Source organism: Corvus hawaiiensis, chromosome 10 (genome assembly GCF_020740725.1).
Source record: "Corvus hawaiiensis isolate bCorHaw1 chromosome 10, bCorHaw1.pri.cur, whole genome shotgun sequence".
NCBI lineage: Eukaryota > Metazoa > Chordata > Aves > Passeriformes > Corvidae > Corvus > Corvus hawaiiensis.
In genome coordinates this window covers 19,533,811-19,558,096 of record NC_063222.1, presented here as the reverse complement: position 1 = coordinate 19,558,096, position 24,286 = coordinate 19,533,811, and the positions used below count along the sequence as shown (strand labels likewise).

The window sequence follows — 24,286 nt, the reverse complement described above, 5'->3', positions numbered from 1 at the left end:
AGAGGGAAGCTCTGCGTGGGCCGGTTAAAGCTGCCCTGTGAACAGGGGAACGGCTGGACGGAGCTGCCGGTGCTCAGGGCAGCACGCGCGGATGCCCACACGTGTGAGTGAGGGAATGAACGAATGAATGAGTGAACGAACGAGTGAACGCTGCTCCCCCGACAGCGATGCCGGTATCGGGGCTGTCCCGACGCCCGCGTTGTGTTCGGCTGCGCCCGGGCCGGGCTGAGGCGGTGCCGGGGGCGGGGCGGGTGCGCGCGCAGCGGGCGGGCGGGGCGGGGCCGCCCTCCAGCGCCCCCCGGCGCCCCCCGGCGGCCGCGCCCGCCGCTGCTGTGCGGGCCCGGGCCCTGCGTTCCCTCGGCCGGTCTTTTCCGCCTCCCCCTCCCCGCCCCGGCCGCTCCGGCCGCCGGGGCCTCCCTCCTCCCCGCCCGCCCATGGATTTCACATAGCAGCCGCCGCCTCCGCCGCCTCCTCCTCCTCCGCCGCCGCTCCATGGCGGCTCCGGCTCCGCGGCCGCCCGGCCTGTGCTGCTGCCGCAAGGGTTCCGCGGCCGGGCCGGAGGCGCCGCCGGCCCCGCCGCCACCTCCCGAGCCGCCGCCGGACGTGGCATCGGCGTCCAGCTCGCAGCTCTTCAGCCTGAGGCACCTGCACCTGGGGCTGGAGCTGCGGCCCGAGGCGCGGGCGCTGGCGGGCTGCCTGGTGCTGGAGCTCTGCGCGCTGCGCCCGCAGCCCCGCGCCCTGGTGCTGGACGTGCACCCGGCGCTGCGCGTCCTCTCGGCCGCTTTCCGCCGCGCCGCGGCCGGGGAAGCGCCCTGCGCCTTCGCCTTCTCGCCCGCCGAGGCCGCCGCCGCCCCAGCCCCGCCGCCCCCGCCGCCCTGCCCGCCGCCGCCGCCGCCCTGCGCGCCGCCCTGCGCCGCCAGCCCGCCCGCCACCGCCACCTTCCTCTCGGCGCCCTGCATCGCCGCCGGACCGCTGCCCCCCGCCGCCCCCCCGGGGGACCCGCCCGCCGGCCCCCCGCCCGCCGCCGCCGAGCCGCCGCCGCCGCTGCCCCTCTTCTCCCAGCCGCCCTGCTCCGCCTGCCCGCTCGGCTTCAGGGTGGACCCCTTCACCGACTACGGCTCGTCCCTCACTGTCTCCCTGCCCGCCGCCCTCCAGCCGCACCAGCCCTTCCAGATCATCGTCCGCTACACGACGGCCGACGGCCCTGCCGTGAGTACCGGGCAGGGGTTGGTAACGTAGGAAACCGGTCCCGGAGCGGCTGGCAGAGCCCTCCCGTGTCGCCCGTGCCTGTCGCACATCTTCACTTCTGTTCTAAGTGACCGTCGGGGAAGCGCCCGGCCCTGCAGCAAAGGCGGTGGGAGATATCTCCCTGCCAGCCCCTCCGGTCCTGTCCCTGGTCCTCATCGCCTGGCAGCGCCAGCCCGCTGGGCAGCAGCATCTGTGCCCTGCCCGCAGGCGCTCTCGGCACTGCTAGCCCCGCCGTCCCCCGCCGCACTCAGCAGCGGTGCTCGTACCGACCCAGCTGCTCTCCCTCCTGTCTTCTCCCATCGAGTGGACCCCAAGGCTATTCATCCTCCACCGCAATAGTAATTTAAAAGTTTTTCGTTCTTTAAGGGCATTGCAGTTGCTGGCGAGGAGAGTGAAAATTTGAAAACTGCTGCCTCGACTCAGTCCTTCAGGACAAATTATGTCATCCACAATTCAGGAGTTTCCCTGGGGGTTTTGCCAGCTGCTTACAAAATCAGGCCTTGCGCACCTAGGCTGGTGTTCCAATGAGCCGTGGTCAGGAGCTTTGAGAACAGGGGTGATTCTACGTGTTCCTACAAGTTATCTGCTGAAAAAAGGGATGAGAAATGGCCCAAAACACCCCTTTGGATGTGGCCATGGAGGTGCTTCCATGTCTGTGGATTAGCTTTCTTCAACAGTGAAATGCTTTGTAAATTCTGTCACTTCTTTTAAACCCCCGGTATTTAGAACCACTTTATTCCCGGCCTTTTAGGTGCTGCCTGTCAGACCTTGTGTTTTTAAGAAGTTATGATAGTGAAAATATGAAGTTCCCACTTGAACATCAGTTCTTTTTATTACTGTACAGTCTGTTCAGGTTGGGAATTAAACTGAGGTGATTTTCGTCACGTGGTTCGTGAATCTATTTGCAAAAGAAATTTTTTTTTTTCTTGAGAGTCTAGCAACTTTGTTGCCTCTATCTTGCCTAAAGGAATTTACTCTCAGCCCTCTGATTTGGTGTTGCTGTTGCACTGGTCAAAACTGGTAAACGTGTCGATCTATTTGATTTTTACAATGTATTTAACAAGAGCAGGAATTGAACGTAAAAGCTTCTTGCAAAACAACCCACAGGAAGTAAATAGTAGGCCTTTCCTCATGACAGGAAAGTGTTGCTGATTAGAATGAGTTTGCTGGATGTTTCTCTGTCTAATTTTAATACTACATGGAAGATCACAAAAGTAATTTCATCATTGGAATGATCTGGGTAGTCTTACACATTGGCTCGCTTGGAATAGTGAGTTCCACATGAAGATTTTTATTGATGGAAGTTTCCTGTGGTCATAGGGTAACTTTTTAATGTTCTAGTCCTTCCCTAAAAGTGCAAAAACGAAGATTCTGGCGCTTTTAAAGTTCAGATCCACTTGGATATTGTTCCTTTTCACCTCTGGAATTCCTGGCTTTACTATTTCCTTGTACAATGCTCTGTTCAGAAGATTCTGTTCATTATTTTTTTCCTGGGTTTATGAAGAAACCTGTTTCTTTTGTCCGCTCTCTGCCTTGTTTATGGTGAGAAGGCTTTAAAGCTAATTTGGCATTGCTGTGTGCTCTGTAATCGTTCTCAGTCTGGCTGAGCCACACCTCCCAAAGTACATGATAATGTGCTTTCCTCCTCTTGAACAAATTGTTTTATTTTAGACCAGCTTGTGCTTTCCCGAGTTTTGCCAGTCCTGTTGCCAAAGGGGCAGCCTGTCCTGCTGAGTCTATGAAGAAATGATCTCAGTACGATTGGAATACTGATCTGGCTTTGGGAATGATGTGAAAACCACTGGAAGCTTCAGAGCACTGATTGATGTGACATCCATTTAGTCTCACCTTGTATTAACGTGTTGCTTCCTTGGCCCCACATGCAGTCCTGTGTGGATGCTGAGAGCAGGACATTTCTTCCATTCCCTCTGTTGTTGTCTTGCTCCCCATGGATCAGAGGTGAGCTACCTATTCTTTATCCTGTTTTTTGAAGTCTTTATTGTACTTTTAACAGCGTGTCCTGCTTCAGCTGAAATGAAGCTGCAAGGACTCATGTCAAGATTATTGATGGTCACAGCATTAGGGACATGCACTGCCCTTCCCAAGCGATACTGGAAAGCAGAAGCAGGCATGCTCACTGACATAAACCCTACCATGTTTGCTCACTCACTGTTGTAAGTTTTGGCTGGCAAAGTATTTGTCCTCGAGTAGCACCTGTTGTAGCCCTTCATGTTCAGCATGCTGAACTATTTTGTTTGGATCCAAAGTGGTTTGGTGCTATTGTAGCGCTCTATGTCATTGCTGGTTTTTGGCCCAGCATTGCACTTTAACAGGGATGACTAACCCATATGCATATAAGGGTCAACTGGCTTATACTCATGTCTCGTAAATATTCTGGCAGTACCTTTTCTCTGCCAGTGAGGCACAATTTTACAGTGTTAGACCTCTGTCTTCTAAAAGTTCTATTTTCTTTGGCCATTCTAGGAATATATTCTCCTTAGGTCAGGGCTTATTTTCTGTGGGACCTTTAGCATACTTGTGGGACCTATAAAACAGTAAATGCATGTTACAGTGCAGTGTGAATATGTTAGCAGTAAGATCAGCAGCAGAGATAGTAGTGGGTTTAAAATTGGAAACCTGTTGTCTTGCTATACTTGCTTTGGGCCATCTGGACATGTTATTTGACTATCCCATTATTTCTCGTGTGGAGGAAGGAGCCAAGATCTTTGGTTGTTTGATGGACATTGAGAGACAGCTGAGAGATTAAATCTGCCTTTCACAGAGCATTCCAGCTCCCTGTGCTGTTAGGAAACCATATGCTCAGTACATTGCCAGTTGCCATCAGAGGCAAGACTGTCACAATCATTTTGTATCTCTCCTGGTGTGGGCTGAAGGCACACACTGATCAGGTGTGTTGGGGACAGTGGTCCTGCTCTTCCTCCCCTTCTCCCTCATCCCTTACTTCTTGGTAATACTCTTGTGTGACACTTTCTTTTTTCCTTCCCTAGAGAGAAAAATCTACACCTGTCTCTTGCCCACTGTGTCATTCCTCTGATTTGGCAGTGCACATCTTAACACCAGTGCTATTTTCTTTCCTTAAATGCAAATTCTGCTCTGGGTTCTGGTATAAAAAATTGTAACATTTCCTCATCTTCAGGATTTAGCAGAAAGGACAGTCCTCTTTGTAGTGCTAGAAACTTCCCTGTAATTCCTTAGATTTGTCTTGATTTCTCAGTCCCCATAGAATGACTTGCTGCCCAGGTGTGCCTTGCTGCCGTCACATGCTCTGCATCTCAGGTGTTTTGTTTACTTTGTGATCAGATAGAGCACCTTGTTTGCCTAGAACAGAAGCTGTGGCTTTGCAGCTCTTCCTGCGACCTTCATCAATAATGCATGTAAAAACATGGAGAGGTTTAAGATTAAAAGAGGCTTAGCTAATTGCCTTTGTCATTTGCCAGATTTGGGCAAAAGATTATGATCTAAGTCAATAAAAATTATACTCTTGGCAGGTGCCTTATGAAGTGTGAGAATACGTGGGCAGGGAAAAGCCTGGGCTGCCCAAAGCCTTTGTTCAGCAGAGGAATCATGCAGCAGGTCTTTGTAATTGAAATGCACCACAGAACAGCTTTAATGTGTGAAACAGCTTTCCTGTATACATGAAAAGCTAGATAAAAATGAAGAGCATGATGATGATGTCACATGTATTTCCCAAGGGGAAGTGCAGGAGGGATTTGGATGTGGAGTAGATGCTACAGCCCCAAATGCTGCTCTGTCCCTATGCTCCACTGCTCGCCCCAGCAGCACCCTGGGCCTCGCACTCCTTTCTAGGATGCTGCTTACACTCATTTTCCCCAGCCCGTAGCCCTGCCTCTGTCCAGCAGCATAGCCTGGTCTATTTATATTACAGATCTATTTATATTGTTTCAGGATAACTTTCATCATTGTTCCAAGTGCGTCTGGAAAGAGAGACGGAGGCTTGCCAGGTAGCTGCAGACATTAGAAAACAGGGGAAAAAAATACTTCATCCTCTGCAAATGTTTTCCCTCTTGGCTCTTGGGGTTGGTGCTTCACTTAACTTCAACCAAATGTCAAATAAAGCAGGACTGGTTGAAAAGAAGTTGTCCTTAATTTATGGAGTTTCTTGTAAACAAGAATCAGCTCTTGGTTCCCCTTCCCTTCCTGCTTATGTTTTCCTCCTGCACTGCTCAGGGAGAGCTTCCCCTTATCTCTCTGCTGTAAAGACATCGTCAGCCCTTTTTCCTTCCTACTCAAGTGTTGTAAGCGATTTAGGTGTGGTGGTGCCTTATCTCTGTTTTCTTTGTTAGCCTTTTCTGTCTCTCAAAAAGTAAAGGAAACAATCTTTTGAAGATGAGTCTCTTCAGCAGGACCAACGATACAGATTGGAAGTCAGACTTTATGATAAAAGCACAAAGCCACTGATCAGAGGAGTCAAAAAAGGCATTGGGGCAGATCTTTGAAATTTAATTTCTGAGCCTCTTCCCTGGATCATTAGAAAACTACTACCCTATATTAAAATATAGTACTTTCATTTTTTTGCAAATGTGTGTTCTGGGTGGAAGTTACTAGTTATTGGTGTTTAATGAGATATATGTCCCCAAATGCCTTCTGGAATAGCTGTCTCCAGTTCCATAAAGTGGCATTGCAGAAATTATATTCCTTGCTGTGAAATGCAGATATCTATGAGAAATGTAATTCATGGAAATCTGTAGCTGTATAGGTGCCCCAAGGCTGTGGGCAGTGTGCTGAAATGCAGCACGTGGATGTGAACAGACAGGGCTCCTCAGAAGTCCAGCTTTGAGCTTGTTTCTGGTCCTACAGGCTTGAAATAGAAGAGGGCAATCTTAAAACAAATTTCAAGAGATTAATTTTACTTCTAGATAAAGGTTTTTAATTTTCTAATGCCTCCCACCTAAAAAACCCCCAAACATTTGCCAGTGGAAGTGTGAGACTCCATAGGAATAACTGAAAGCTGCAGACTGTGTGTTTCCTGTCCTTACCTTTCACTGATCCCTGCAGATGCTGCTCCAGTGGATGATTTGGGAGAGGAGCACATTGGCACCTGAGGAAAAAGGTCTAAAGGCAAGGGAAGAAGATACCAAAAAATAACCTTATAGGACAGAAGGAGAGAGAGAAAACTTTAACTTCCAAAAGTTAACTAGGAGGCAGAGCTGTAATATGTTGTTAAAATGTAAGCAGACTTAGTACCCAGGCTTCTCTTCTGTGTTTCGTTGCTTTCCCTTGAGGACCAGAACTGAACTAGTGTTTGCACTAACTGCTGTTCCCTGATCTCAGATTTATTGGTTGCTTTGAGCTAAGAATTCGGCAGACTCAGAAGTTTTATTCCTTGTGCTTGACTGTTTCCAAGACTTCCAGTGGTTCCAATTTTATTGCAAATTTCACAATATTTGATTTTTTCCATCAAAGTTCAGCTCCAGAGTTCTAGGATTACAAGAAAATCCTTATTTAAAATTGCTCCTGCACTTCAAAGTTGGAGGCAGGGAGCATGAGCAAGCACAAACTTTTGAAATATAAAAACCAAAAGGCAAATAATTGGACTTTTTCTTATTATTCTTAATATGTTCTAATTATTTGCTGGGTGTCTGACTTGTGATTCCTTTGCTATTTGATACTGAAAATTGACATGCTCAGTAGTGTGTTTTGTTGGCTTTCCTTTTGTGACCACTCAGAATCTCCTTATCCATTCTGTAAAAAGGGGCCTCCAATGTCCTTGACCAGATGTTTCTTACATATACTGACTTTTTTGCATAGTGTCAAAATGTTTGATGCTTCAGCCAGGAGGGCAGTGTCAGGGTCAGAGATAATGTTGTGTACACAGTTCAGCTTCAGGGATTTTTACTTTGTGGATTTGGGTTTGTTTTGGGGGTGGTTTTTTTTTTTTTTTTCAGCTGTTTTACCTGACCCCTTCTACTCCTGTTCATATTGAGTTATAAACATGGAGGTATCCAGAGTACTCCCTTTGACAAGAAGGTTGTGTGGATGTTTGTTAGGGACTTGTTATTAATCAAGTAAATTGATACAACAGAAATAGTGAGTGGCTGTAAGTCACTGTTATGTGTCACCACTCAGTGTGCAGACAGCAGGAAATTTTTCTGAGCATTTCTGGAAAATAAACTGGAGTAGAAAGATGTACAGTTGGAGATGGAAATGTGCCCTGTGGCAGGTATTCATCCAGGCAGCTGAGCAGCTGAGGTGGTGTTTCTCCCCCACAATCGTCTTGATTTCACATTTTGGTTTTGGCAGTTCATCTTTGTCCTGTTGTCCCTTTCCCTCACCTCTTCTTCCCTCTGTTGTGTTTTAACAGATCTGGTGGCTGGATCCAGAGCTGACGTACGGCAATGCCAAGCCCTTTGTCTTCACACAGGGACATTCGGTGTGTAACCGCTCCTTCTTCCCCTGCTTTGACACCCCTGCAGTGAAATGCACCTACTCAGCTACTGTCAAGGTAAGGGATGGCTGTGAATGGTTCATGGAGCTCTTAGTTGCTGTTAACCTGTGAAAGCATAGTTACATCGTGTATGTACACCTGCTAAAAATATTGTGATTCAGTGTTGTAAGCAATACTGGATTTTTAAACTGTTGGAGTGATTCTGGTTCTTGGACCAGAATCAGGGTAGTGCCACAAACATAACTCTGTTGCCTATCCCACGTGGGTCTTGCCTTCCTTGTCCTCAATGCTGAAAGAGTAATTGTGAAATGGAAATATGAGAGAGAATTTGGCTGGTCCCTTCCAATAGGGGTTATTGATGATAATATTCAACTGTATTGTACTAAATTTTGAAAGAAAAAACCTGAAGTTTTTTGAAAGCAGCATCAAATAATGTTGCATTTTGTATAGACGAAATAATTTAATATGTGGGTGCTTTTGGGGCAGCTGGCATATAGGAGGATTCATATTTTTGGTTGGTATGTTTCCATGGACTGGGCAGATTGTGGTGTAAAAACTTCACAGAAATCTTACATTTTGTGTTATCTAAATTATTGTTTTTAATGTACATCATCAGGCCTAAATGAAAATGAACCAGAGATTTGTGATTCAGTCATTCAGCTGTGATTATCTGGTGAGTTGAAGTGTATGATGGTGTCTTCCAGGCTCCAGCAGGCATACAGGTGTTGATGAGTGCCACCCAAAGCTCCTACGTAGAAGAGGAAGGTGTATATCAATTTTACATGGAATATCCAGTTCCTGCCTACCTAGTGGCCCTGGTGGCTGGAGACCTCATACACGCAGACATAGGTCCAAGGTAAGATTTGCAGTGAGTTCATTCTGCATTTTATGTCCCTGTACAGTGCTTCATACTGTAAAGTAGCAAAGATGTTGATAAGAGAACAGTTGGGTCCGTGAACTGTGAGCACTGAGTTTGAAGTGTAGTTGGGTGTAAAGAAATTCATGGCACTGCACTGGCAAAGATATGTTCCTCTTTCATAAATGTTGCCTACTGTCCCCTGAAGTCATTACAGCTGCTTTCTCGTTGCCTTGTTGGAGTGATTTTTGGTTACCTCTTGCCATGTTCCATGGAGCATTAGCCTAGGAGGGCCTGGGTCTGATGGGAGGTCTCCTTGCACTATTACCATACATGGAAGTGTGGTGAGCAGACAGGCTGTTTTTTCTAAGAGATAATTCAGTTTGCTGAAGTATCACCTGATGTTTTCTGTTTTCTGACAGGAGCAGAGTGTGGGCAGAGCCTTGCCTGCTGCCAACAGCCATCAGCAAGCTTTCTGGCATTGTTGAACGCTGGTTGACAGCTGCAGAGAGTCTGTATGGCCCCTATATATGGGGAAGGTGAGTTTAATCAGTCTCCTGGGAATGTGCAATGGGAACAAAATAAAACAGTATTCAGAAATGGTCATGCTTTCTCCCTATAGAAGGGCCAATCAGCATTTTAACTGGCACGATTGTAGTAGTTGCAAACAGACTCTGGAGTTTTCTCTCCACAAGTGGCAGGAAGGACCATGGAGGCATGGAGGTGTTTTAGCTGGTTTGCAGGGCAGAACTGGAGGTTTCTAAACAGTGGGTCTTTCCTAAGGAGTGAGGGTTTTTCATACTACAGTGTTTTGTGATGCAAGTCCAGCATGGGGCCAGACACCATTTAAAATGTATGGTTGTTTTATTAATCTCATTTATTTCTGCATTTATTGTGGTATGCATGAGTATACTGAAAATCTCAGTACAGACTCATTGAGAGTCCAAGTCTCTCAAACCAACATTAATAGTTCTTGAATAGCTGGACTGTGTGTTAAAAATGAGTGGTTTTGAGAGAATACTTTCATTCTTTGGATGGAAGAAAATGATTATAAAAGCTTCATATATTTCTTTGCTAAAGGTAAGCAGGAAGATCGCATTGTTGTTAACTTATAAAATATTGCTTGAAATAATCTGAGAATGTGGCCCAGTGTGCCAGTGCTCATCACTAGTAAAGAAATTTAGAAAACAAAACAAATATTACTGTTGTGTTCTGAAGCAGACAGATTAAGGTGATTTTGCTGACACTGCATGTATAGGAAATCAATGAATTCATTGACAGCTTCCTAGCCTCTTTCTTTCCTGGGAGTCTCTGGGGACTCAACACCATGTTACACTACTGTTTATAATGTAAACAGTTTTCTGGCTCCCAGATACACAACTTGTGATGAGTTTGTGTGTGTGAAGGGAGCACAATGCTTCTGGGATGTGCTGGATCTGGTGCACATCAAAAGACTGTCAAGTCTTTATGTCCAAACATAAGCAGGTCCTTGGCCAACAAAACAAATTCTGTGATCCTCTGATCAGAAGAAGTAGGCACCACTTGCCCAGAAAGTTTGTTCCTGAAGTCAGGAGAAGGTCTCAGAAGAGCCTTCCCTAAAGAATGAAAAATGTTACTGTGTGTCTTCTGAAAGAAGTAAGTGTTACTATGTGTCTTCTAGCCGCAATTTACTCATCTCCTTTCTTCTTTCTTCTCTCCCTAATTTTAGATATGACATTGTTTTTCTTCCTCCATCCTTCCCTATTGTTGCCATGGAAAACCCATGCCTGACCTTCATCATCTCTTCCATTCTGGAGAGCGATGAGTTTTTGATCATTGACGTCATTCACGAGGTTGCCCACAGCTGGTTTGGGAACGCGGTCACCAACGCCACGTGGGAGGAGATGTGGCTGAGTGAGGGCCTGGCCACCTACGCGCAGCGCCGGATCACCACCGAGACCTATGGTACCGCTGCAGAAACTTCTTGTGCTCCTTCTTACCATAACTCAGAGTTGGCTGCATAGAGTATTTGCATTGGAAGCTCAGAAGTCTGTAGGGAGCTGGTTTCAGTTAGGTTTTATTTCTGGAACACACACCCACACACAGCCCCAAACTTTGTGTTGAACATCTTGCATACTTAGAGTTTGACGTTGTCTTGGCTTTAGTGGGCTCAATATCTGATATGGTATCAGGGGCTTTGAGTGAAGTGTGTTAGCACAGTGCTGTGGGGACTTGGAACTACTTTTGGTTACCAGGCAGATGTTGATATGTCAGAGCAAGGTGAGCAGAGGATGCTTCAGAGAAAGATAAGAAGTCTTATCACAGTTATATTGTGAAATAACTGTCCTGTGAAAAAGTGTTCTTTTAATTCTGATCAGTTAGTAGCTACCTACTGATAAAAAGAATGATGGCAATAGCACTAAAAAAAAAAAGTATAGATTTATGTAGCTGTCTGTTTATGTGCTGGAGGCTTCCTGCAGGATTGTAAGCCCTGCCTTTGCTTGCGTCAGTGAATTTCACAGGTCAGTTTTATGGTGCTGTCTTTAGAATATAAGTAGTAAATTATTCCTCTTGCTTTTAAGTTTAATTGGCTTTTTATTGAAGTGAATAATGGGAACGTATGCTTTTCCAGTTTGTCCTGTTATGTTCTTAAAAGCCAGTTCCATGTGTTTTCTCAAGCATCCATTGTAAACAATCTTGGAAAAGTTCCTAGAAATCTTGGAAGCAAAGGTGTTTAGAAGAAAGCATTTGTTTTTATTCATGTATATTGTTTTTGGACACAAGCTGATGATAATTAAGTTTAGGCAAAGAAGTGCTCTGAGCATCTATGGAGATGTTACAATGCATATTATGTTTCTTTGAAAGCTGTTTTATGTTGAGTAATTCTCAGTGGGTACTACTGTCCTAAGTCACATTATACATGGCAGTAATGTGAGTAGGTCAGAAGATATCAACCTATTCATCGTCTTAGTCTGTCCATCCAACATAGAACAAAACCCTTGCTGAATTTTGTCTGTTCTCTAGAACTGGTTGTTTCAAGGAGCATTTGTTAGGAAACTAAAAAAAGGCTTTCCCAGTGCCATTCTTTAGTAAGCTCTTTCTCCATTCTATTTTGTTTCTAAGACAAACCTCTGATCTAAATCTTACAATTTCTGACATAATTTCTGGAGTGTCTTCTATTGATAGTAAAAAGGCATGTTTGTAATGATACTGTTTAGGGAAATTTGAATCCACTGACTACCACTCCTCTTGGATCTTGCTTAATTTTCCTCTCTGTTGCATGAAGTCATTGCCCTTAACACTAGTTATCCTAGTTCTTGCTTTCCCCTGGGAAGCACATCCACTTCTTTGTCTGCTCATGCAGGCTCTCCTGTTTTCCAAACATATCCTGGTTCTTACTACGCACTGGGCTATGTAGGATTCGGGTGTTACATTGAGACTGAGGTTGTATCTATGTAACAAACCCTCTGTTTGGGTTAAAAACTTATCAAAGAAGGCTAAAATGTTAATAGTGATGGATGTTAAGTATCTTCTGAATCTGAAAATCCGTTTTCCGCAGCTTCTGATGTCTGCAAGGGCGTAGTAAAGATCTCTTGCCTTGGCCGTGTAATACAGCTAGTTTGGTTTGAAAGCATGGAATGCTCTACGCTGCAGTTAGGGAAGAGAAAGGAGTAGTTTACCCAGTCACAACTGTAAAGAGTCCTAATGAGAGGAAGGTGAAAAACTTTTACAAAAACAGGTAGGATGATACATAAAGCTTAAAAAATATACACAGGATCTATAATACAATAACCAAATCCAATCCTTTTCTCTTTCCACTCAAGAGGTGACATTTCCTTAGTAATATCCTTGGCACTGGTGACAGCATGTTTTTGTAGCACTTGATTGCTCCCTGAAAGTTACCTGTACAATAAATTTGTTGTAGTGCTGCTCTCCTTATCTTGCAAGAACTGATAAGATGATGTCTAGGATGTAAACTTTAGCATAGTTTTCATGCTGCTTTGTTTTTCAATGCAGCCCGATGCATCATCAGAGTGAGGAAATACACTGGGTTAGGCTCTGACTGCCATTGTTCATTACAAGGATGTTCTGCACTCAAGTTTCTCTGCCATTACATTACTGTGATTCTGTCTCACTGTTCCATCTTTTGCACCTGCAGCAGCTTTTACTTTGTCCTTGTGCTAGTCCTGCCCCGGTCAGGTTTTGCTGATCATTTTCCCATAACTAACAATTACTTTCTGGGGTAGGAGCTGCCTTCACATGTTTGGAGACCGCATTCCGCCTTGATGCTCTCCACAGGCAGATGAAGCTCCTTGGAGAAGACAACCCGGTCAGCAAGCTTCAAGTTAAACTGGAGCCAGGTATTGCTCTTGGCTGAGGCTGCTCTACACAAAATTACACACATCTGTATGTCCATGGTGGAATATAGACAAAAGAAGACTAATTTTTACATATCCTTTATGAAAAAAAAAAAAAAAGAGAAAGAAGTACTGGTTTGTAAACGAGTCTAAAAATAAATAAGGAAGCTTAGCTTTCAAGCTTTTTTCAAAGTTGGATAACTCATCTTTACACAGATATTGTTCTGTGTAAGAACACAACAGATTTGCTGAGTAGAAAGAATGTAAAAACCTGCCTTGAAAGCTATGTGGGTTTGAAATTCTGGATATGCAAAACAAACTATTTTATAATGGAAATATTTGGAAACATTGTGTAAAATCCTCTGCTATTAAATGTTGCTCTCTTTATGTATTCATTTAAGAACTATGTATGTATGTATTCAGCATGCAGATAAACAAGTACTTGCTCTAAGTTGAGCTGTGCAGAGACTGGTTATTCCCTGAGCCAGATGCATGACTGCACTCCTGATTTACCTATCTCTTTCACTGATAGTTCTCTAGTTCTGGGGTCACATCTGGGTGGGTGAAGCAGTTTTCAATCTAGATGATATTGGAGCCAAATGGGATGGAAAAGCATGTGTTGGAAGCCTCAGAAAAGGAGCAGCAAGAAATGATTACCTTATATTGATGTCTTTGAAAATTTGTGGTGTGGTGATTCCCAGAACCTGGCGCTGCAAAAAGAAAAAAAGATTTGTTCTCCAGTTCCAGATCTGTTTTCAGTGACTTCTAGTTTGAAGTGACTTATTCCATTGGGAATTACTACTTACCTTACAAAGATTGATTAAAAAAAAAAATTATTTTTCAGGCTGTGCTTTGGACTGCATCTATTTAATTTACTGCAGTAACTTAAATGTACTGACAACAAGGCTTGTTTTAAGTCACTATGTGTTGCCTTGGTGATCTCTGAGGGGCCTGTATAACTTAAGGGCTGGAAATCACTCTCCTTATTAGAGTTTATCATGTTGTCTTCTCCTTTCAGGTGTAAATCCCAGTAATTTAATGAACCTCTTCACCTATGAAAAAGGTTACTGCTTTGTTTACTACCTGTCCCAGCTTTGTGGTGACCCCAGACACTTTGACTCCTTCCTAAGAGTGAGTGTAAATATGTGTTTTCTTGAGATTTAGAGCTGATTTTTTTGTTGTTGTTGTTTGGTTTTTTTCCCCCCAGATTCTGTCACTGTGGCTAATTGTTAAGGGTAAAGTTGAATACAAGTGTGTCAGAGGTGGAGAAATGTTGTGGGCCTGTCTGTCAACCTACATGAATCTGTCTACAAGATTTCTGAGATTCTGAGCTTATGAGGTGCTACATACAGAATAGTAGTATACTTTTGTTATCTCTTGTTCTGTGCTCCAAGTAATTAGAAAGCTGTTCCAGCAGATTGCCTCTGACTGGAAAGATGTGACTTGATTCACTACTAAGAAGTATTAGCTTGGGGTTTTTAAACCAGGGTGACAAAGGGTATGGGTTACTATATTGGGGCAGGTTGGTGCCTGGAACCACACTTGCAAAACCTATTGAAAATTGTCAGCTAATGATTTGTTTTGGAAAAGGAAAAAGAAATGATACTCAGCTGTCAATGTATTTGCAGCTACTCTTTTTTTTTCTTGTAATGGTGCTTCTTTAATTAACTGGGTGAGGAGGGAGGATATTTTTCTTCATTTTTTTTAAACCTTCAAATACTTACTCTTATGTTTGTATTATTTTTGTTGTTGTGGCATGCAGTGGTTCTACGTCAAAAGGAAGCTGTCTTGCTCCTAATCATAATTTGAACTTTTTATTATTTTAGGCCTACATTGAGAAGTATAAATTTACTAGTGTTGTGGCTCAAGATCTTCTGGATTCCTTCCTGAATTTTTTTCCAGAGCTGAAAGAGCAATGTGTTGAGAGCAAAGCAGGTAGGAGATTTACTTAGTTAACTGTAAACACTGTAGAAAACCTGGATGATAAATGTTGTGCTTGGCTTGGAGGATTCATAGGGAAACGCTAAGGCAAACAAAACCGTTTGGCAACAACCAGGTGTTCTTGACAGAATATGTGGTTACTGCCTCTATGTTGGGGAATGAGACCATCTTAAATTGCTGACAGTTTTGGCATTGATTAGCTGAGTGTTCCTTGGTTAACTTTCTCATTAACTCACCTTTCACTGCAGACAGAATGATCAGTGCATGTGAGATTTACACATGCTTAAATGCAAGGAAAAGGTGAACACACTTCGAAATTTCATCTATTTTAATAACAGAAAACATGCTTTGAGAACTGTAACTTTCCCAAGATCCTACTCATACACATAAAATCTCTTCCAGAATGCTTCACTCTCCTTTATATCCCCTATTTATAGCTGTTGGTGGATTTGTGGAAGGTCTGTGGAGTACCAGCTGCTTATTATCTCACTTGCTTAAAGAAATGAGACTCATCCTGCCATGTGTCCATCCCTGCAAGTAGCTATTGAGCCCATTGGTCAGTTTAAACCAGACCAGCAGAGTATAGTTCTTAGGGATACTGGATGCCTACAAGCTTTGTGGAGAGGGAACTGCCTGTGGAGAGGTGTAGATGCGTGAGTTTACTGTGGGAAAAGCTGCAGCATGAGCTCAGCAGCTCTGTGTTTTACTTGGCCCACTGGCTGGCTAATGAGTTAACCACAGCATTTGCTAATTTTTGCCTGGCTAATATTCAGGGGGTGCAGAAGATAGGAGTTTTAGTGTAGATGGCGTGGAACAGGAAGTATTGCCCAGAGTTAGGAAAGTATTGAGGTGGTAAAAGGTCAAGAGGAAGAGCTCTGTTGGAAAGCAGGCTCTGCTGCTTTTGAAGAAACTTGGTTTTTTTGTTATTAGTTGTATAAATAAATTTAAATTGCTTGGGTTTACTGGTGGGTAGGAGGAGTTTAGTCAGCCCTCTCACCTCCCTCTTTTTTTTAATAAAGTGTGTTTTCTCCATATTCTTCAGTCTTCCTCAAAATTCTGAGAGAGAAATGCAGGCACACAAATATTAGAGCATAGTTTGAACACAGGTACTTGTCAGCCTGGCTGCCTTAAGAGCACGTGTGTTTCTTGTACCTACTGTACTGTTGAGCTCTAGAAAACTCATGGTGAGGTTTGGAGAGGTGTTGCTGGCACTCTTCCACCTGTTCCATAGGCTATCCCAATGAGGCTGCTAAGACTGTTGTGTCACTGTAATTATTGGTTGCTGTTGTTAGAACCTCTCTTAACTATGCCAGAAGCAGTCCCGAACTTTGAGGCAGCCAAGCCACCTGCAGAGATCCCTGCTCCACATTTTTGGTACTCCTCATTCCAGGACTGGAGTTTGAACGTTGGCTCAATGCTACAGGACCTCCGTTAGCTGAGCCAGACTTATCTCAGGGATCCAGTCTGACCAGACCAGTGGAGACACTCTTCAAACTCTGGACCACAGAGCCTCTGGACTCTGTTGCTGCTGCCAGCAGTGTTGACCTCACTAAATGGAGAACGTTCCAAACTGTGCTTTTCCTGGACAGATTGCTGGATGGATCACCACTGCCACATGGTGAGTACTCTTACCAGGATAGTAGAAAATTCTCCCTGGAATAATTGATTGAATTCTGAGGATCTCTACCTCTGGTTGACATTATAATTGATGTAAAGTCAGGTAGATGTCCCTGCCCATGGCAGAGGGATTGAAATACGTGATCTTCGAAAGTCTTTTTTCAGCCCAACAGATTCTATGATTCTGTGATTTTATGAACTGTTATTCTCTGATGACCCTCAAAATTGACAAAATAGGTCACAGTTCTTTCTCTGTGTGTGTGCTCTCTTCAGAGGTGATAAAAAAGCTCTCGGAATGTTACTCCTCTCAGCTGGACTCCATGAATGCAGAAATCCGTATCCGCTGGTTGCAGATTGTAGTCCGAAATGACTATTATCCAGACCTTTACAAAGTCCGTCGCTTCTTGGAAAACCAGGTACTAACTGCTGGATTAAAATCACTGCACCTCTCAGTGCATGAGACATGTGCATGAGACATGCGACGTGAAAGACCTTGGAACTTCTGCTTCCTGGCCAAGTGTAGCCCAGGTGTGTTGCGAAGGGGCTGAGCATGGCTCACCTGCTAGCGGTGGGGAGGAATGGGCAGATGTAATTTCAAATGCCTACAGATAATCTCTGCTTTTCTAGCCTGACTCAATACCCTTGTCCCAGCTCTGCCCCATGCATTTTTTTATTGGTTTGTAGCAGCCCTGGCTTTTCCAGACCACAAGTTTTTGCACTACTAAATAATGTGATTATTTGAATAATTACACTTCAAGCAAGGCTAGAGCTCATCGAGTTCTTTTCAGTAGTAGTTATTGTGCAGGAGCAAAAGGTTAATGCATGTGTTCAATGTGGCCTCTTCTATTTGGCCTTTAAAAAAATAGCTCTGTTATTTGTGGAAGTAGCTCAGTCTCAGAAAGCAGATGCTTTTTTATTACCATTCATAAAATCCTTGCATCAGACTTAGAGTAGTCTCATCTGTCTTTTGAAGAAATGTGTTGCTTGTCTCCAGTCTGAAGTTATTCAGGGCTGGGCTGTTGGAGTGTAGCTGAAGACTGTAGAAGAGCTGAACTCCTTGACTTTTATTGAAGTGTTTTTATGCTGTTTTCCTTTTTTGCAGATGTCTCGGATGTACACAATTCCACTTTACGAGGACCTTTGCACTGGCACCCTCAAGTCTTTTGCCTTAGAAATTTTTTACCAGACCCAAAACCAGCTGCACCCCAATTTGCGGAAAACGATCCAACAGATCTTATCCCAGGGCTTGAATCCACTTCCTGCCATAGACACTACAGCAGTCACTACAGATACACCAGCAATGGTGCTTGAGGACAAAGTCTCAGAGGCCACAAATGGTGCCATTTCACTCAGGGATGTCAACGTGTCTGCTTAGATCACCAGTTCACGCCAGCCACGAAGCTTGAAAATGGGGACAGGAACAGAGGAAGGATACCAAGTGTTGCCTCCTTTCCCTCAGCCTTGCAGCTGCAGTGTGTTGTAACTGGATTCCTCTTCCAAAACACAAAGCAAATGTGCCTTCAAGTATCCAGCGTGTGATACTGCCAGGTTTCAGAGATCTCCGCCAGCTGTGTGATGAATATTTTGATGCAGTTTTTACTGGGCAGGGACTCTTGGGCTGTTGCTTCTCCATGGAAAGTTCCCTTTCCTGAGGCTCTTTTGGATGGTTTCTCCAGATTTGTTGTTTAGTGGGGGGGGGGAGGGGGGAGGAGGTGTTCTTTTTTTTCTTTTTTTTTTTTTTTTTTCGTCTGAGGCCACTGAGGCATGTCCTACTTGCTGTGTGAATGTTGCTGGGGAGTGTGTATGTGTCAAGCTGTCATTGTCCTGATATTTGGGCTAACGTTCTGCAAAGGAGAGACTCAGGAATCATTAGTGGCAGCAAACATGTTTTCATGTTATGCTCCTTCCTGTGACAGAGGTATTGTGATTTGGGAGGAAGGGGACTAATGCTTAAAGAAAAAACTAATTTTAAATAGCTTCTGTTCCCCCCTGCCCATAGGTGGCTAAATAATAATAATAATAATGCTCTTTATATATATAAAAAAATATATAAAAAAGAACAGGGAAGCATTATGATGGATTTGGAATCCTTCTGTAGTTAACCCTACCCTCAGTTTTCCCTTTGCACTCGATGGGACAAGCAATAAAGAAATACATAGGCTTGAATTTTCAAAAAAAGTTCAAATTAGGTTCCCAAATGCCATCAGTTCTGGTACTAGCTGGATGCCTAAATCTTTTTAACTGTTTTGACAAGTCTAGCTGCAACCTTTTCTAGTATGTCAGGATGTGTGGCACATGCATCAGATGCACTCTGTGTGTCTTCTATTCTGTCCTTTCGGAGGAATTAACAAGACCTGTAATTTTTTTAAGATCCTCAGCAAATCTTGGCCTGTAAGTCAACCATGACAATATCCATGCTAAGATTTTACTGCCCTGAATAATGTTTGCCTGAATAACAGTTGCCCTATCATACAATAGTCTGAGGGAAGCACCACCTTTCTTGATGTGAAACTTTTAAGTCCCGCTTTACCTGAGTCTGTTTTCTGACTTATGGTGGGAGTAAGGTGCCATTTCATTTCCCTGGTGTGTTGTTTCTCTGGATCACTGGCCAGCCATGCAGGATGGGGAGACACTGTCTTCCTTCTGTGCTGTTCGGTCTCAGGAAGCCGAGGGCAAAGTGTCCTGAGGTATTGCAGAGTACAGGCGATGATGGTTCTTAGACTCTGTGCCACAAACTTCTTAACATGTGAGTATCCTTGTGCTCTCTTTGAGCTCCCACAAGGCATCTCTGAGCTGATGCATCACCAGGATAGTATGAATAAAAGGCAAAACATTTGGAAGAGGCTCAGCTAACAGAGATGTGAGAGAGAAATTGTTTTATACTTCAGGGCAAATTTTAGCCCTGCTATGGGGATCTGCATAGACAGGAAGAAGGGGAAATCTGGGAGGGTTTTTTTTTCTTCACCAAAAGTATCTGTTTACACCCATGTGTGGATGGGGACTTAGGTGCTGTTACTGGATCTGCATTTTCTGGCTTTAAATTAATTTGGATTTCACCATAGCCTTAGCCTGGGCTGAACTGGGATAAAGCAATAATAAACTCAGGCCTCTGTAGTGCTTCATTAGTTTTAAAAATGGGCCATCAGCATTGCTGGGCTTCAGAACTCCAAGCTCTGCTCTTTGCTCCTTGAATGGGATTATCTTTTAAATTCTGTTTTGTTTTCCCAGAAAGGATGGAGAATGATGTTTTCTGCACAAATCTCTTTCCTTTTCATTTGTTGTTCTATTGAAAGAGATTTGTACAAGCTGACTTTACACTTCCGGAGTTGCCGCTGTTGGTGCTGCATCTCCTGGACCCCACTGCCAGCAGCGGCAGCCTGGTCGAGACCAGGAACCACTAGCGTTTTTTGGAATCACAGGCCTCTGTTTTAACACGTTTTATTTAGTGGGAGAATGTTTGTGACCCTGGTGGGAATTTTTCATTTACATGGATGCCTTATGATGATTGTCAAATTAAACTAAGCTTTGTGACAAGTTCAGCCTTTTGGGAAGTTATTCAGCGTCCCTGCTCTAGCTGTGTGGAAGAGCTAACTTGATACATTGTCTTTGTTCTGTCCTTTTCTGGGGTGCAGGATAGAGGGAGTTTGGAAGCTATTTCAAAGCTGCACAGGAAGGTGCTGGGGAGGTGGCAAAAGCAAATAATCAAAAGTAAATATTATCTATTGTTACTAGAACTGACTGAAATGCATCAGATCAGCTCTGTGTTTGCATAGACATGTATTAGAGCAGGGAAATGCTGACTGAAGTGAACAGACTGTTTCCTGATTAAAGAACACAAGACGTAAGTTAGTGTTTTTTGCTCTCATCTCTGTGAGATCCTATCAAATGGCTTTTTTCCTAGGACTTGTTTTCTGAAACACAGAAGCAGAGCAAGATTTGTTGAAAGTACTCCATGCATCCTCTCCCAGGTACTTCTGTTTCTCCTGTGAGTGAGGAGTGCATTTTTTATCTTGTAGAGACAAAAAATTGGCAGCAAGGTTGTGGAGATAAGCCTTCCTTTTGTTCACAGAAAATAAATTGGTGCTTCAGGCTAGTTTCTGTCTTGATTTGTAGTAGACTTCACATTGACAGGCAAATTAGACTGTGATTAAATAGAAACTATTTATTTGCCTTATCTTTGGTCTGTTCATTTCTGATCTTTTTCAGTCAGATTAGACATCAAATCGGTATTATTCAAACAGATGCCAAGAGATTGGGTTATCTTTTTTATTTTGAAAATGAAAACGATTACTTTATTTCATTGCAGCTTTGAGCAGGGCAACAGAAGATCTAGAAATATCACTTGTGGGAAAGCTCTGAAGAGACAAACCGTTTAATAAAATGGAATGTTTCTACCTTGTTTTTTTAGCATTTCATAGCCACATTGGTTGATACATTAAATATAATTCTTGTTAGCTACAGTATACTCTGTTAAGCTTGTATCAGGAATTTTGGTGTCATGTTACATTGCAACATTTTAACCACGAACTCCATCAACCAAGAACAATTCTATCAAGTATCCCAAACATTCGACCAAAACTCTCTCATGTTCTTGCACTGCAGTGACCTTGGCCATTGCCTTTTTTGGATAACACAGGACCTTCTGTACATCTAAGCTCGTGTGCTGCACAATTCACTCAGGTCAAGTACACTTCTTCAGTCTGCTCTCCCTGTTTGTCCGAAGATAGAACAACACAGTACAGTCAACACTCTTAAATCGGCACGCTTATTTTCACACTTTTTACTATAGATTGATAAAAGCTTAAAGCCACTATGACCACAATATCAGAAACTGCACTAGAAATCACAGTGTGAGATTTATCAAGCCGCTGTCCTCTGAGACACAGAATTATTGTCAGTTGTGAGGACACAGTTTGACACTGATTTTGTTGAAGCCCCAGGTAAATTGGTTTAGCTGTTGATTACATGCATTCCTGGAATGCATACCTAATGTCTAGTTTGGATTTGTCTAGTTTCATCTTCCAGCTCTGGAAGCTACTGCTTTGTTTGTGAAAGTTAAACTACTTACATATAAACTACTTACTTCTTTCTCATGTAAGTACTTTTTGATTCTTAGTGAATCAAGATTGATTGGTCTATTGCTGCAAGGTGTCTTCCACAACTCAGTGTATTGATTTAGCTTGGGTGGAGCATGATGTTTCAGTATCCTTTTAAAGTGTAAAACACTTTAAAAGTTTCTGAAAAATTACCTCAAATGCTGCTGCATATTCCACATCCACTAAAAGAATTTTTTATTAATATCATCCATCCTGCTTTTCCTGTTAATTACAGTAGTAATTTGGGCACCTGTTAGTGTATGTCTTAACTGGACATAAGAGACTTTTACAGAAAAAGGAGGGTAGAGAAAAGCTATTCCATATTCTAGAGGTGACTTTTCACTCTGTATAGAGGGAGACTAGCTAGTTGCAATAAATGATTGAGCCTGTGTGAACATTTCCCTTCAGTCCTCTTCTTGCATGTGCCTTCTGCACGAGAAAAGTCTTACACCTCTGATTTCTTGTCCAGAGAATTATGGTTATGTTGAACGTAGTATGCTCTGTGCTCCACAAGGAAGGGGTTTTAATATACTAGAGACAAGTCTCTCTCTAAAAAAGGAATGGCATTAGTGGGGTTTGCAGAGCATTGGACCCTTTTCCAAAATTGTATTTACTGAGGTGCAGCATCTTGTGTGCTGTGGTAACCAGGCTGGAAATTTGGAGCTGTGCTCTACCTCTGTGTGTGCCTGAGGTAGAGAGATCTATAACCCCAAACACTCACTCCAAAATCTCCCTTAAGCAAAAAGACATTCTGTGCTGTTTCTGTGATACAGCTCAGATCACTGTCAGCTGAGTATTGCCTGTGACTTCCTAATCCTGGTATCAGGATTTGGACAATTGGAAGAGCTCCCTTGTGAACAGCTTCCATGTGTCAGAATTTGCAGAAACAAACACACACACTGGGCCCAGCCACTGCTTCTCGATTACTTTTACTCCTCTCCCTGTCCTTGAACCACTGGGAGTTGGAGACAAAAGCAAACATGGGATTGATGAAACCCCAAAACTGGAAAACAATAATGAAAATATCAAACACCATTCTAGAGGATCATCTTCATTGACATGGAAATGAGCTGGTTATTTAGCTTGACACAAATCCCTTTTAACTGTTTAAATTTCTATAGCAACAGGACTCAGCCCCTCTCAGACTTCTTTCCTCCTTTACAAGGAGAAACGAAGCGAAGCACGTATGTTAAAGTGGACTGAGAAACAGATTGACAACAAGGCAAGTATCATTTTGTCTTAAAATATTATCTTCAAGACATCCTGTCTAAATAGACCTGTGTTTTGTCTTCAGGAACAATTTAATCCATCAGGATTGCCAAGAGGCAACAGGGAAAGTTCTCTGCTGCTTTTGTTCCAAAGAGTTTGGGGTTAATAGGAAAAAAAATCATCAATTCCCACTGGATTAATTTGCCCCTTTCCTTGCAGTGGGGCAAGGAAAGCATGTCAGGTATCTGAGAGACCAAGGTGATATCCATCTCTTTCCTTCTTCTAATAGCTTCATAAATAAATAGATATTTAACTAATTAACTGTTGCAGGTTGGACCTACTGTATTTACAGTTAGAGCTCAACATTTATCCTGCTTGCTAGAATCAGTCCTCCAATGGAATTTATGCAGTTGTGTGATCGCTGTTTCCTAAAGAATGCAGGGGTGAACTCACACAGATCAGAGCCTCACTGTTCCTGACACAGAGGCCTTTTTTTCCCCTTTCCCTCCCCCAACAGACCTCTCCTGTGTTGCTCACTCGCAGCCGCGCAGCTGCAGCTCCCCCGCATGAGCTGTGGACAAGAGGGTTATTCTTACTGCCAGCAATGTTTCCCCTGCTCCCGAAAGGGTCAAAACTTCAATGTGAAAAGTCTTGTTTCTTGATTAAATTTGCAGTATGCGGGGGAGGGGCCTTGTGTCTGTACAACGGGCATGACCAAGGGGCAGAAAACCTATTTCTGAATGTCAGTGGGTGGACAGCTTCTGCAGTTACCTGAGAGCATTTCCATCAGCTAAGGTTGGCTTGACAGGAGCATTTCTGCATTCATGTCTGACAGAAACCAGTCAGGCCCGTGTTTTCTGTGGATCTTTCTCGTTCAGGTGACCTGTCTACCCAAGGACCAGGTGACCTTAGACTCAAACAGATCATCACAGGCAAGTGTGAAAACCAGATTTTTGGTAAACACCTTGTCCTTCGACAGTGGCTCAGCAGCTTCTTTATTGACCACACCTGAGCACCTTGAGAAACACTGATGTGTAAGGTCCAAACGTGAAAAAGACAACAGCCTCCTTCAGTGTGCCCTGAAACCCAGAACCTTGGTGGGCTGAAGGACAGCCTCGTGGGCCCCTTATTTCTGTTCTTTGTTCCTGACAGAGGCAGTATTTTTAAGGCATTTTTTCTATTTCAATGGTCAGCGGTAGCTATCAAAGTATGAGAAGTAACATACCTCCTTTGTCAGTTCAGCCTGTGGACGATTATATGGTGATAAACTATCTGAAAATGTGATCTTTGCCATTATGTCGGGAAAGCACTCTATGAGGGCCAGCAATGTCTCTGGCTTTCACTGCCACAATCTTCATGAAAACACTTTGGTTTCAGTTTCCTTCGCCCGTCGGAGCAGCTCAGGTGACCACAGCTAGCGGTCACTTCCCCGTTTCCCCCAGCTATTCCCGGCCAGGGAATGCGGAGGATCCCGGGAAATCTCCCCCTCACCCGGGGGGCGGAACCAATACGTGGCGCGCGCAGACGTAACGCCTGCTGATTGGTCAGCAGCGCC

At 43.8% G+C, this 24,286-nt stretch overlaps 1 protein-coding gene across 1 annotated transcript; it reads left to right on the top strand.

Annotated features, from left to right (window-relative positions):
• Positions 1–334: 334 nt before the first annotated feature.
• Positions 335–19,960, top strand: RNPEPL1 (arginyl aminopeptidase like 1). The gene is made up of 11 exons (XM_048314564.1): positions 335–1,209; positions 7,592–7,732; positions 8,380–8,531; positions 8,954–9,070; positions 10,240–10,475; positions 12,758–12,871; positions 13,887–13,999; positions 14,695–14,803; positions 16,200–16,427; positions 16,700–16,842; positions 17,529–19,960. Exons 1-11 carry the CDS (start codon positions 493–495, stop codon positions 17,799–17,801), a joined length of 2,343 nt encoding a protein of 780 aa, XP_048170521.1. The 5' UTR covers positions 335–492; the 3' UTR covers positions 17,802–19,960.
• The last annotated feature ends 4,326 nt before the right edge of the window (positions 19,961–24,286 follow it).

Coding starts and splice junctions, on each gene's coding strand:
- RNPEPL1 (XM_048314564.1), top strand. CDS start 493: ATGGCGGCTCCGGCTCCGCGGCCGCCCGGCCTGTGCTGCTGCCGCAAG. Junction 1,210..7,591: donor CGACGGCCGACGGCCCTGCC/GTGAGTACCGGG, acceptor GTGTTTTAACAG/ATCTGGTGGCTGGATCCAGA. Junction 16,428..16,699: donor TGGATCACCACTGCCACATG/GTGAGTACTCTT, acceptor TGCTCTCTTCAG/AGGTGATAAAAAAGCTCTCG.